Source organism: Pelodiscus sinensis, chromosome 28 (assembly GCF_052426305.1).
Source record: "Pelodiscus sinensis isolate ZL-2025 chromosome 28, ASM5242630v1, whole genome shotgun sequence".
In the NCBI taxonomy this organism is placed as follows: domain Eukaryota; kingdom Metazoa; phylum Chordata; order Testudines; family Trionychidae; genus Pelodiscus; species Pelodiscus sinensis.
In genome coordinates this window covers 12503418-12517500 of record NC_143079.1, presented here as the reverse complement: position 1 = coordinate 12517500, position 14083 = coordinate 12503418, and the positions used below count along the sequence as shown (strand labels likewise).

Genomic DNA, 14083 nt, shown 5'->3' with positions numbered 1-14083 from the left:
TCCTCGCCCCCTCCTATTGCCCCCTCACGTCTGTGCTGGACACTCAACAAGCCCCTCTCTGCTTCACTGGCTGGGGGCGACCGTTCTGGCTGCTCCGGGGGTGCAGGGTCGGGGGACCCCGACGCACCGAGACCCCCTCTAATCTTCCTCCACCAGAGGGGTAGGAGCTGAGCTATACAGTGACCCGGGGCACGGGCTGGTTGGCCCTTTGGGATCAGAAGAGTCTGTTGATTGGCGAGCTCAGTGCTCAGAACCTCCCGGCCGTCGGAGCGTGGTGCTGACAGCAGAACTGGGGGGCCGGAGGGGCTGCAGGTGGGACTCTCCTGGCCAGGGCGGCAAACCGACGTGCTCTGGGGACGGGTTTGGTGCCTTCCGGCTGTTTTCCCAACAAACCCTGAGTTACGGCAATCGCCTTCCTCCGGAAGGAAATGGAAGGCGCAGAGGGGGGTTTCCTGCGTGGCCTTGTTTGGGAAGAGCTGGGCCCCAAAAAGGCGCGTGGACGGGGAAGAGGGAGTTCTTTTGGGAGAAGAGGAACAAGCACAGGCGCCCCTGTGCGGAGCCCCTGCTCAGTGTGGCCGCGCTGCCGAGAAAGCAGGTGGCTCTTGGGCGCGTTCGTGCGGGGACGTGCTGGCGGCAGGTTTCTCAGGAGCTCTCTTCCGAAAAAAGGTTCTTTGGAAAGACGCCCGCAGCCCAGCCAGGGGCGGGAAGTAGTCGTGTCTGAGCGAATCGCTGCTCAGCCATGCTCCCAGGACTCCCCTGTGGCCCCCCGTCCCCCCGCCCTGGCACAGCCTCCTGCGCGCCCACAGTGGCCCCCGGCTCACGGGAACCGAGCTGGCCTCATAAGGGGAGTCGTAAATATCCAGACTCTGCCCCCCGCTCCCAATCTAGGGCTGCTTCCTGCTCGCCAGCCCCTCCGCACCGGAGCCTCCCACCACTGCCAGGCAGCCACCTCTGGGTGCAGTGAGGCAGCTGGGTGCCAGTTCTGCCCCAGGCAGGCTGGACCCCCGGGGCACGTGCCAGGGCACCAGGGCCCTTAGAACAGACCCCGGGCTCCCAAACGGCCACAAGCAGCCAGGGCCTCGGCTCCTGCCCCTCCACCAGCGCGGCGCCCGAGCCAGGAGTCACCTGCTTCCCAGCGCCTGGCTGGACGGGCAGTCAGTGCTCGTCCCACGAGGCCAGATGCCCGGCTGATCCAACCTGCCCATTGCCGTCCTGCCTGGCTCCACCCACTGGGCCTGCGGGCACCGCTCACTGGGCTCGGGCCCAACAAACCCGGCCCCCCCCTCACACCAGGAACGTCCCCGGCGCCACGGTGCCAGGCCGCGGCGCCCCCACTTGTGCCGCAGGCCAGGGCGGGAGGTGCTGGTGCCTGCCTGGTGCAGGCCCCTCTTACCTGTGTAGCCGCCCACAGCCAGGAAGGGGAAGACGGGCGCCCCGTAGTCGGCCATGCAGCTCAGCTGCAGGTTGGTGATGTCCTTGAAGGAGAGCGGCGAGCTGGGGAGGCAGAGGGAGCCATGAGGGGGCACCGCGGGGTGCCCCAGCCCCACTGCCTCTGCAGCACAGAGCCCCACCCCCGCTCTGCACCAGCAGTGCCCCCTAGGGACGGGGCGGGGCAAAGGGAAGGGGCTGGAGGCAGGGGGCAGTTGGCTGCGAGGCGGGAGGGGGGTGAGCAGACAGAGGAAGGAAGTGACAGGGGAGGGGCTAGCGGGAGCCCCCGGGGCTGCCCACTGAAAGGAAGTGAGAATTTTTGGCAGTGAGGCCTGTGCCTCAGTTTCCCCTGGACATGGCAGCTCCATGGGGCCCAATGGGGTACCTCTGCCCTTGGCACCGGGCAGGAGTGTGTCTGGGACATCCAGGCCTGGCTGCGCCCCGATCTCTAGGAAATCCAGGGAGAGCCAAGAGCTCCCAAGGCCTGGCCCTGGCCCATAGCCGGCCTGGGACTCATGGGGGTCCCCCGCTGCCCTCCGGGGTCGCTGAGCAGAACCAGATGTGCTGGGCTGGGGATAGGGCTCCGCTCTGGGATGGGCCATGGGGCAGCAAGGCAGAGCCTGGCAGTGCCCGCACTGGGGGGGCACCGCGTCTCCCTCCACGGCTCCATGCAGAGCTTGGGCTGGCTCGTGGCTGCCCACCGAGCTCGGCCCCTAGGCCCAGGTGCCCGCGGCAGGGCTGGAAACCTGCTCCCAGAAAACTGGAGCCAGGAGCCCTCGCCGGGCCTGGCCACACAGGGAATGCGCACGGCCCCCCCGCCGGCGCCGGCACTCACTTGACACAGTAGAGGAAATGGTCTCTCCAGTCCACCGTGCCCGCCTGGCCCCCCTGCGTCTGGCTGGCCGTCAGCGTCAGGCGGGTGCGGTTGTTCTGGAAGTACTGCAGCAGGCTGTTGACGGTGCAGTCGGCGGCGCTGGCGTTGGCGGGGTTCAGGGGGGCGTAGCAGACGTCCTTGATCGTCACGTTCCTGCCGTCCGGCTCCGACCAGACCGCGATCTCCTGCAGCTGCGTCTGCAGCGCCAGCAGGTCCAGCAGCACGTCCAGGGACAGGATCCCGCTGAAGTTCTTCCTGCCCAGGAGCAGGGAGTCGTAGGTGTAGCTGGGCCGGCCCTTGGCCGTGAGGATCACCTGGTTGGTGCGGAAGAAGGGCCCGAAGTTCTGGTCGTAGAAGTCCTTCTCCTGCCGGGCCCGGCTGTCGGGCGAGGACCAGAGCTCCACCGGGTCCGTGGTGAGCTGGAGAAAGGCCATCCCGCCGGACAGCACCGCCACCGCCACGGCCGAGACCAGGATGACCGAGACCGGGTGGGAGGCCACCATGGTGCCCCACTGCCTGAACACGCGCCCCAGCAGGCGGTGGGTGGCCTGGCTGAGCCGCTCCGAGCGCGTGGCCTGGTCCCGGGGGCGCCGTGGGCCCTTGGCACGGGCCTGCCTGGCTCTGGCAACGCAGCGCCACAGCAAGAAGGCCCCGAAGAGCCCGGCCAGCAGGCAGAAGAGCAGGCAGCACACGAAGAGCGCCCCGTCCAGGCTGCCCACCCGGAAGGGCGGGGGCGGGGGCGGGGGGGCGGGGACCTGCGGGCAGGCCTCGGCGCAGTCCAGGCAGGAGCACGGCTCCCCGCTGGCGCTGAGCGCCTCCCCGCAGCGCCACGTCTGGCTGTCGAGCGGCGTGATGCCCTCGCCGACAGTGCTGCCCGCGGGCACCAGCTGGAAGTCGATCTGCAGCGGGGCCAGCCCGTTGCTGCTGTCGCCCTGGAAGTCCAGCCAGCGCTGGGTGGTGCAGAGGCTGGCGCCGTACTTGCCGCACATGGCGGCGATGGCGAAGCCGCCGGTGGCGGGGATGCGGACGCCCCGGCAGGAGTCGAAGGAGCGGTCGGCGAAGATCTGGTTGTAGAAGCACTGGTACTCCAGCACGCCCTCCTGGCGCTCGCCCCACACCGAGGTGCGGTTGAAGAAGCGGGTGACGTTGGTGAAGAGGCTCTGGTTGGGGCTGCAGATGTTCTGGCAGTAGATGTTGGCGAAGTTCTCGGAGCAGGCGGGGCAGCGGGTCAGCACGGCTTGGGAGATGGCCAGGCTGAGCTGCAGGGCCACCAGCTGGGCCTGGGTGCAGCAGGCGTAGGTGCTGGCCTCGCCCGTGTACAGCCGGGGGCAGACCTCCCGCAGCTTCTGCAGGGCGGTGCCGCTCAGCAGCCGGGCCGGCGTGTTGGACAGGCAGGGCACCGGCGACCACAGCAGGCTCACGTTCACCTCGGGGTTGCGCCCGCAGTCGCCGTAGAAGGAGCAGTAGCCGTTCCGGTGGATTTCCGTCAGCGCCGCCGGGGCCTGCGCCCGCGGGGAGGGAGACGGGTCACCCGCCGGGAGTTGCCGGGGCGGGGACACCCCGGTGGGAGACCGAGCCAGCGCCCCAGCAGCACCAATGGCCCCTCCCCGCGTGTGACTGGCCCCCAAGCACCCCACCCCTACCCCAGTGAGACGATCCCCCAGCGCCAAACCGAGCGCAGGCCCTACACTGCCCCGCCCCAGCCCCACTGAAGGCAGGGCCAGCGCTGAGCTGGCTCCCTGGCCCCCCTTTCCAGCCTGCCCCTGAACCCCCCGGCCCCCAGATTGGGCTTTGATCCAGCATTTTCCTCAGCTCCGAGATGGGAGTTTCCCAGGCAGCCCAGCGGGTTTGGGAATCTCGTCAGGTGCCCGCCCCAACCAGTCAAACCTGGCAGCAGCGCCGCCCTGCCCGGTCTTGGGCCCCCGTCAGCACTTGGGGGCGCGGGGGGCTGGCCCTGGCCCGCCGCATGGCCCCGGAGGAGTGGGCCTGGGGCCCGCGGAGGGACGGGCAGGGGGTACCATGGGCCCTTGGCACCCGCCTGAAAGCACCCACCACAGGGCTGCCCACGCCCTGCCTCGCCAGCCCTCCCAGCCCAGAGACGGGGCATCCCTCTCCCTGCCCGCCCTTGGGGCCGCCCCAGGCTGGCAGTCCTCTGGTGCCAGCGGCCGTTCTGCAGGGGTGCCCACCCTGCGCTCCGCAGACCGGGCCAAGCTGGCCGTGCTCAGCGCTCACTCACCAGGCCCAGGGTGGCGCTGAGCAGCACCAGGGAGAGCAGGAAGCAGCCGGGCATCCTTGCAGTGGGACTGGCCCAGGAGCAGGTGGCCGCAACAGCCCGGGGCCAACTCTGCCCCACCCCCAGGGGCCGCGCTATTAGCCAGGCTGGCCTGATGGCCGGGAACCAATCAGGATGGGCCGCAGCCGTAAATCTCTGGTATCATTAACCTGGGGCTCTGGGAGGGGGGTGTAAGGCCTGCGCCAGCGGCTCTGTTTGTTTAATAAATGAAACGGGAAGCCGGACTCCAGCCTGCGGGTTCACATGGGCGCCCGGGGCCGGTAGCTGGGCAGCCAGACCCGCTGCACAGGCCTGCCCCCGAGCGCCCGCGGGGAGGGACAGCGGCAGTAGGTTGTTATCCAAGGGCCGGCGCTAGAGTGGGACACACACCCTGGCAGGGGCGGCCCGGCGTTTGGCTGACAGCCGAGCACGAGACACGAGTCCTGGCCTTGCGGCAGCGTCTCTAGTGGGCACAGGCGCGGCTGCTCCCTTCCCCCGGATCTGCCCCCCACTGCTCTCCCACCCAGCCCCATGCCCGCCGGCCCCAGCCACTGCCACTGAGCAGCACGAGGACTCGGCCGTCACCTTCCCTGCTCTCCACACTGGCTTGTGACTCGGCCAGCCGCCTCCTGCCCAGCCAGCTGCATCGGCGAGCTGCGCGCCCCTGGTGCCCCCAGCAACACTGGCACCCGCCCCCCCCCGGTGTCCTGCCCGCATGAGCTGCCTTTGCCCCCCCCCTGGCCCCCGGGGTCTCTCTGGGGATGCTGATGGAGGGGAGCTCGGTGCTAGTCGTGCGCAAGGCGCCGCTTCCCTGCACTGATCACGGGGGCTGGGGGCTCCTGGGGGCTGGCTCCCCGTCTCCTGGGACGTAGCCCCCAGCTCCGTGCCCAAATCCCCCTTGGGGAGCCAGGGCCCCAGGGCAGGACCCCTGCAGCCGGGGACAGAGCATGCTCAGTGCAGTCAGAATCCGCAGGAATTAGCCGCCAAACGCTGACACATCCCTCGTGGGCCGGGGGGGGGGGGTTGCAGGAGGGCGGCCCCCGGCCACAGCCCAGGGGGTCAAGACCTCCTGCCCGGCAGCCGCAAGCAGCCACCCAATGCCCCCCAGAGCAGCTGAGGTGCAGCGGGGGACCGGGGCGGTGCCTGGCGCCAGGGGAGCGTGCGAGCCCGGCCTGGCGTGCTCTGATTCACCGGGCGCCTCTGCCCCGTGGCATCGAGCCGCACGCGGAGCTCGCACCCCGGCCATAAAAGCCAAGATAAAGGCTCCGGCGGGGAAACCAGAGCAGGGTTCGAGGGCAAACGTTGGACCCAAAGAGCCATTTCCTGAACAGCGCCCAAGCCCCTCCCCCACACGCCAGATTGGGGGGCTCTGGGGGGAAAGGGGCCCGGCTTTGTGCTGGCTTGGAGCATGGCCGGGCTCAGTGTGTGGGGCACAGGATGGGCAGAGCAGAGGCAAGCCCCAGGGGGCTGGGAGCGCAGGGCAGGTGTGCATGGCTGTGGCGGGTGTCTGGCTGGAGATGTCTGGCTGTGGTGGGTATCTGGCTGGGGCGGGTGTGCATGGCTGGGACAGGTGTCTGGCTGGGACGGGTGTCTGGCTGGGGCAGGTGTGCATGGCTGTGGCGGGTGTGCATGGCTGGGACAGGTGTCTGGCTGGGGCGGGTGTGCATGGCTGGGGGTGTCTGGCTGTGGTGGGTATCTGGCTGTGGTGGGTGTGCATGGCTGGGACAGGTGTCTGGCCGGGATGGGTGTCTGGCTGGGAAGGGTGTGCATGGCTGGGACGGGTGTCTGCCTGGAGGTGTCTGGCTGTGGTGGGTGTGCATGGCTGGGACGGGTGTCTGGCTGTAGCGGGTGTGCATGGCTGGGACGGGTGTCTGGCTGTAGCGGGTGTGTATGGCTGGGATGGGCGTCTGGCTGGGGCGGGTGTGCATGGCTGGGACGGGTGTCTGGCTGTAGCGGGTGTGCATGGCTGGGATGGGTGTCTGGCTGTAGCGGGTGTGCATGGCTGGGATGGGTGTCTGGCTGTAGCGGGTGTGTATGGCTGGGATGGGCGTCTGGCTGGGGCGGGTGTGCATGGCTGGGACGGGTGTCTGGCTGTAGCGGGTGTGCATGGCTGGGATGGGTGTCTGGCTGTGGCGGGTGTGCATGGCTGGGACGGGTGTCTGGCTGTAGCGGGTGTGTATGGCTGGGATGGGTGTCTGGCTGGGGCGGGTGTGCATGGCTGGGGGTGTCTGGTTGTAGCGGTGGAGGGGGGTGGGTGTACATCTGTCCCAGCTCCATCCGGCCTCCCCAGCTGGCAGCTCCCCACTTGGCTGTGAGGGGCCAGAGACGGGGTCCTGGGCATTTGACCCCGGGGAGACGGCGGAGTCTCCTGGGGCCCCCGGCCGTGGCGGCCCGTCCATCCAGGCGAACGAGGCGGTCGCCCAGGGCGCCAAGAGCAGCAGCCGCTGAGGGCTTTGGGGGCGGGGGCACCGATCGCGCGTTTCACCGTGGGTGCCAGTTGCCCGTCTAGGGCCGCTCCTGGTCCCCGGCACGTGCCCAGGGTGCAGCCCCCTGAACTGATTGCACAGACCCCGAGGGCCGTGATCCAGCCCCCGTGCAGCCCCACCCTGGGGCACAGCTCCGCCCCGCAGCGCCTGCTCAGAGCCCCCCGCCTCCTCCGCAGCCATCAGCGGAGCCCCCGGGCGGCAAGGAGGGGGGCTCTGCACAGGACAGCACAGCCACAGCCCGAGAGGCCGGTGAGCGCCTGGCAGCAGCCGCTGCCCTGCAACGGGATTGCGGCTTCGGGGACCCCCACAGCGAACAGCCCCCGGCGCAGGCTGGCGGGGGGGCTGGTTCGTGGCACGGTGGGTGGGTGGGTGCGGGGCTGGGGGGGCTGGGGCCAGACTGTGGCTCCTGCCCAGAGATGCAGCCGTGGCAGGGACTCCGAGTGCTCTCTGCCCGGCCTCTTATCACCCGGGCTAACTGACGCCTCCAGGTTCACGGCCTTGGAGCGCGCCAGGGCCCCAATCAGGCTGATGCAGACGCTGATACCCGCAGCCTGGATCCATGTGCCAAGGACACCTGGTCACGCTGCCAGGCAGCCTGGGAGTTAGCAGGAAAGAGCCCGGGGCAACCCCGCCCACCCCTGCCCCACGGCAACCCTGCCCCCGCCCTCCCCTCCCCCAGGGCAACCCTGCCCCTGCCCTCCCCTGCCCCACGGCAACCCTGCCCCTGCCCTCTCCTGCCCCACGGCAACCTTGCCCCCGCCCTCCCCTCCCCCCAGGCAACCCTGACCCCATCCTCCCCTGCCCTATGGCAACCCTGCCCCCGCCCTCCCCTCCCCCAGGGCAACCCTGCCCCCACCCTTCCCTCCCCCAGAGCAACCCTGCCCCCACCCTTCCATAACCCCAGGCAGCCCCAGCCCTATCTATGCACCCCGGTCCCACACCCCACAGGGCCCCACCCACCCTGGGGGCTGCGCTCTGGGCACTCAGAGACCCCTGTGACTGGGCGGAGCCCTGCCCGGCCCGAGTGCCCCCGGGGCGTGTGGGGCCGAGCCAGGCCATGGGAGAGCTGGTCCCCTCTCGCCGCCCTGCGTTCACTCGGCTGTTACCTTCGCTGCTGCCTTTGTTGTGCCCTGTGCGGTTCCTACTGTCCAGCGCTGCTCTGCAGTGACTGTGTGTGTGTGTGGGGGGGGGTGCCTCAGTTTCCCTAGGCACTGCAGCGCTGTCTGGATGAGGAGGGGGGCTGGGCAGGACTCACTGTGAACCTCACAGCCTGAGGCCCAGGTAACAGCTTGGGCCTGGAAGTAGGACAAAGCGGGGGCTGGGCGCAGTGGCGTGAGTGGGAGTTAGTTTTTGGCTGGCTGGGGGAGAAGAGAGCCTCGCTGGCCTGGGGGGCCGGGGCCCCTCCCCCCAAGCTGGGCTGTGCTGGGGGCTCCTGGTTCCTGCACCAAGAAGTCTGAGCTACGCGGCGTCCCCGGGAACCAGTAAACCTTCTGTGACGTAGTGGGGGTACCTGGCTGGTTTCTATGCTGCTGGCTCTGGGGTAACCCCCACTGGCTGCCGTGGGTACCACGACCCAGCAAAACAGGATGAGTCACTATGCAAAGGGACCTCTCAACCAGTATGGCCAGACACCCCCCATGGAGAGGAACAAAGGAAGGTGGATGCTGCCCTGGCTGGGGGGCAGGGCTGGAAGAGGGTGAGTTTAGTTGCGGGCTGGGAGCATGGAGGAGACAGCCTAAGGAGAGGGGCTGGAGTTTAGGGGCCCAGTCTCCCCCATCTCAAGGGGGCCTGAGGCATCCTAGCCTCGGGGTGCAGGAGACGGGGGACCCCCAACGTGCCGTCACACCTTCTCTCCTACCTGCCGCCCGAGAGTCCCGTCTGGCTGGGGACGAGGTGCCGGGCCCTAGGACTCCCCCACAGCCCGTGGCAGCGGTGGGATGGGCTGCACCCCCTGGAAGGAGCATCCAGCAGTAAGTGGCTGGGTGCAGTAGAAGGAAGGGGGCCTGCCAGAGCCGGGTGCTGCAGGCCGTGGGGGGAGGGGTGTTGGTGAAGGATTTTTTGGTGCTTTTTTTTTGCTCAACCAAAATTGCTGCGGGGCCCCGTCGAAGTTGTTCGAATTGGGCCCCTGTAACGGCGCATTGGGGGTCCCGTCTCCTGCACCCCAAAATGGCACAAACAGACTCCACCAGCCAGTAGAATTGAGGGTGGTTTATTGCTCCTCCAGGATACAGCACAACACAGATGTAATCTGGTTACAGGAACTGGGGCTAAGAGGCCTCAGTGCCCCCTTTGAGATGGGGGGATCCCAGCCCCCTCCCCAGTTCCTTCTTCCCTGCTTTCCAGCCAGGAACTCCACTCACTCTCCTCCAGCCCTGCCCCCCAGCCAGGGCAGCATCCCACCTTCCTTTGTTCCTCTTCATGGGGGTCAGCTGGCCAAACCAGTTGGGATACCCTCTTTGCATAGTGACTCATCGCTTGTCTGCTCCGTGGTGCTACAGACAGCAGCCAGTTAGTTAGCAAGTTCCCCCCCACTACGTCACAGTTCTCCCCCCTCCGAGAGCGAACTGAGCAGGGTCACTCCGCTCGTGACCTAGGGAAGTTCGGGTCCTCTGCGTGGGAACCCACCCTGGGGACATGGGTGCTCCCCTTAACTCGGGCTGGCCGCGGCGAGGCCCCACATGAATTGGCTTCCCTCTGTCCACTCGTCACACCGCTCCGGGGGGACTGGCACCGGCCTGTCCTCGGGGGTCACACCCACACTTCCGCTGGCCTTGATCTCTGGCCAGGGTCTCTCAGGCCGGGGCCATGAGCCCAGCGAGCCTTCTCTGGACAGCCAGGGCGGCTTCCACACCCGACGCTCCATCCAGGGGGGGCTTCCCCTCCCATAACTCTCTCAGCAAACCCAGAGGCTCCTCTATCTGGGGTAGGGGCCCCCAAGCCGCTTTCCTCCTGTCTTGGGCCTTCCCGCCCCTCTGGCAGGAGTCACAGGACCAGCAGTACCGCTGCACGGCTGTAAAGATTCCCGGCCAATAGAAGTGTTGGAGCAGCCTCAGCCGGGTGCTCCGGATCCCCCGGTGGCCCCCAACAGGGACGTCATGGGCCAAATACAGCAGCTCAAGGCGATACTTTCGGGGGACGACCAGCTGCCGCTGGACCCCCCCATGCCCTCGCCTTCCTGGGGGGGAAGCCATTCCCGGAACAGGAGTCCACGCTCCCGCAGGAATCTCTCCTGGCCACCTCTCCCCCGGGGCTGAGCTGCACAGAGGCCAGCCTGGTCCCTCAGCCTCTGCAAGGAGGGGTCTGCCTGCACCTCAGCCTGGAATTCAGCTGCTGAGGCAGGGATCGGGACCTGTTCCTCACCCTTGCCTAGGTCCGGAGTCCCAGCCTGGCTGGACCCCGTGTCCACTGGGATGGGACCCTGAGGACGCTGCCAGGAGTCCTTCCCTGGACCCAGGCTGCCAGCCCCTCGCTGGCTCTGGCTCCGGGTGGTGACTAGACCCCGCTGGGAATCATAGGGCCACTCCTCTAGGTCATTCCCCACCAGCACCTCGGTGGGCAAGTGCGGGTGCACCCCCACTTCCTTGACACCTTCCTTGGCCCCCCATTTCAGATGCACCCGGGCTACAGGCACCTTAAACGGGGACCCGTCTATGCCCTTCAGGGTCAGCTGCGCGTGGGGTAGTATCCGCTCCGGGGCCACTATGTCGGATCGGGCCAGCGTCACCTCCGCCCCCGTGTCCCAGAAGCCCGTCACCTTCCTACCATCCACCTCCAGGGGTATGAGGCACTCGCTCCGCAGGGGCCGTCCTGCCCCCACCCGGTACACGGAGAAATCCGCCTCCTGAGAATCAGACCTCCCAGGGGAGGTGCACTGAGCATCCTTCCCCTCTCTCTGAGCTGAGGTTTGCCGGCCAGCCCCTGCCTCTGGGGCAGCCTGCCCTTCCTCCCGCCCCAGCCAGTTAACCCTGGAAAGTCCCCGGTCCGGGGACCTGGTGCACTGAGCCCTCTTGTGGCCTTTTTGCCCACAGCGATGGCAAGTTAGGCTTTGGGCTGTCTCTGTCCAGACCCTGGCTGGTTCTCTGGGGCACAGACGACCTGGTCCTTGGGCTCGCCTCGTAGTTGACTCCCTCCGTCGCTCAGCCGAGATCCGGTCTCTGCGCGGTTCCCTTTCTCTCCGGGACTCCCGTTCACACCCGGACCAGCTCTCTGTGAACTCATCTGCCAGCCTCCCAGCCTCCTGGGGGGGTCTCCGGTCCTTGAGCCACAGCCTCAGTTTGGGTGGGCACGCTTCATAGAACTGCTCCATCAGGACCAGCTTGAGCAGCTCCTCTGCGGTCTGGGCTCCGACTCCAGACACCCACTTGCAGCCGTATTGTGACAGGCGGGAGGCCAGATCCACATAGGTCTCCCGTGGCCCTTTCTGTACCCCCCGGAACTTCTTCCTGTACATCTCGGGGGTCAGCCCGAACTTGTGCAGCAGGGCCTCCTTGACTCGGTTGTAATCCCCTGGCTGTAGGTCCTCCAGCTGACTGAGCACTCCGGCTGCCTCCTGGTTCAGTGCAGGACCGGTCAGCAGGGGGGACCCGTTGTAGTCCACAGGCCCTCTCAAAGGAGCTGAGGAACCCGTCTAGGTCGCCCATGTCCTTCAATTGGGCCACCACGAGCCTCTCCAAGCGCCTGGCAGTCCCGGGACCCTGGGGCCCATCCGCACTTGGTGCAGCCGGTGCCCCGCCGGTTCTCCGCTCTGCCATGGCCAACTCATGCTGTCGCTGCTTCTCTCAGTCCTAGCGGCCCCTTTCTCGATCCTGGCGCTCCCTCTCTCGGTCCTCTACTTCCAATTCCTTTATCCGCAGCTGGATCTCCAGCCGCCACAGCTCCGCTGGGCTGGCCCCTGCCCTAGATGGGCTACAGCTTGCAGGCCTCCCGGGAGATGCTCTCTCATCTCTCCGGTGGGTTCCAGCGCTCCTCCCCCTCTCTGAGCCTAACACATTCTCAGGGGGAGTCTGGCTGCTTCCCCTGGGGACAAGATCCTGGCCCTGTGGCTGGTCATTCTCTTCCAGCTGGGCAATCAGCTGGGCCTTGGTTGCTTTCTGTACAGGCAAGCCCCTCTCTCTGCACAGCCTCACCAGCTCTGCCTTCAAGAGTCGGGCGAAGGCCATCTGCCCGCTGGGCCCCTCGGTGCAGACTCACCAGTCTAGTGCTGCAGCGCCCACGATTCCCAGGAACCGCTTCGCTCTGTCTCCAGCACGCCTGGCTCCAGGGCTCTTGCTTCTACTGCGCCTTGTCTCTTGCCGCTGGAAGCTCCATCCACGGGGTGCAGTGCATCCCGCTCCTGACACCAGTGTGATGGCGCGTTGGGGGTTCCCCGTCTCCTGCACCCCGAAATGGCACAAACAGACTGCACCAGCCAGTGGAATTGAGGGTGGTTTATTGCTCCTCCAGCACAGCGCAGCACAGATGTAATCTGGTTACAGGAACTGGGGCTAAGAGGCCTCAGCGCCCCCTTTGAGATGGGGGGATCCCAGCCCCCTCCCCAGTTCCTTCTTCCCTGCTTTCCAGCCAGGAACTCCACTCACTCTCCTCCAGCTCTGCCCCCCCAGCCAGGGCAGCATCCACCTTCCTTTGTTCCTCTCCATGGGGGTCAGCTGGCCAAACCAGTTGGGATACCCTCTTTGCATAGTGACTCGTCGCTTGTCTGCTCTGTGGTGCTACAGGCAGCAGCCAGAGAGTTAGCAGGTTACCCCCCACTACGTCACAGCCCCACATTTCCTAAAGCCGGCCCTGCTCCCCGAGGGGACAGCGCAGCCTGTTCCCAGCCCAGGGAGACCCCCAGCCAGCGCCCAGCAGGAGGGGCTATGGAGGCTGGGGGGGGGGGGGCGCCTGGCATCCGCCCTGGAGCTCTGGCTCTCCCACTGGCAGCTGAACCAGTCAGCCCAGGGAGTCGCCCTGCCACAGAGGCCGCCATGAGGACAGTGCCCCACCTGGCCCCCCAGCCCTGCCCCGCCCCCCAGCCCTGCCCCGCCCTCTATCCTCCCCCTCCCCCCATTCCCAACCTCCCTTGGCAAAGCGGCACCCGGGCCGCAGGACATATCTTGCCCAAGAGCCCTGGCGGTGGGGGGAGGGAGGACAAGGCCAAGCAGCCTCCCTGTAAACTCACAACACCCCCAACCCTGCTAACCCCACCTGCCCCAGTGCTGAGCACCCCAGTGCAGCTGGGAGGCCCCCACCTGTCCTGCCGGGGCCTGGGACACCCCCACTTTCAGCATGGGAGGAACAGCCCCCTGCACAAGCCAGAGAACTAACGGGCTGATTAGCCCGAGCAATCTAGGAGGGATGCCCCCGCGCAGCCCCAGCCCCAGCCCCAGCCCGGCTCCCCCCCCCCCCCGCGCAGCCCCAGCCCCAGCCCCAGCCCCAGCCCGGCTCCTCCCCCCCACCCTGCGCAGCCCCAGCCCCAGCCCCAGCCCGGCTCCCCCCCCCCCCGCGCAGCCCCAGCCCCAGCCCGGCTCCTCCCCCCCACCCTGCGCAGCCCCAGTCCCTGCCTCCTGGGGCCAGGCGTCCGGCTCCTTCCCCCCCCGCCTCCTGGGGCCAGGCGTCCGGCTCCTTCCCCCCCCGCCTCCTGGGGCCAGGCGTCCGGCTCCTTCCCCCCCCGCCTCCTGGGGCCAGGCGTCCGGCTCCTTCCCCCCGCCTCCTGGGGCCAGGCGTCCGGCTCCTTCCCCCCCCCGCCTCCTGGGGCCAGGCGTCCGGCTCCTTCCCCCCCCCCGCCTCCTGGGGCCAGGCGTCCGGCTCCTCCCCCCCCGCCTCCTGGGGCCAGGCGTCCGGCTCCTTCCCCCCCCGCCTCCTGGGGCCAGGCGTCCGGCTCCTTCCCCCCCCCCCGCCTCCTGGGGCCAGGCGTCCGGCTCCTCCCCCCCCCCCCCCGCCTCCTGGGGCCAGGCGTCCGGCTCCTCCCCCCCCCCCCCGCCTCCTGGGGCCAGGCGTCCGGCTCCTCCCCCCCCCCCCGCCTCCTGGGGCCAGGCGTCCGGCTCC

The 14083-nt window shown here is 68.2% G+C and overlaps 1 protein-coding gene across 2 annotated transcripts in view; it reads right to left on the bottom strand.

The window, feature by feature from the left end:
• NPC1L1 (NPC1 like intracellular cholesterol transporter 1) overlaps positions 1–4635 on the bottom strand; it is a 27190-nt gene extending 22555 nt beyond the window's left edge. For both annotated transcript variants that reach the window (XM_089773794.1, XM_089773795.1), the window contains exons 1-3: positions 4539–4635; positions 2264–3804; positions 1394–1494 (exon numbers count right to left, since the gene is read on the bottom strand). In XM_089773794.1, the coding sequence (XP_089629920.1) occupies positions 1394–1494; positions 2264–3804; positions 4539–4592 (1696 nt within the window). In that variant the 5' untranslated portion in view covers positions 4593–4635. The remainder of the gene's footprint in view (positions 1–1393; positions 1495–2263; positions 3805–4538) is intronic.
• Positions 4636–14083: the final 9448 nt, after the last annotated feature.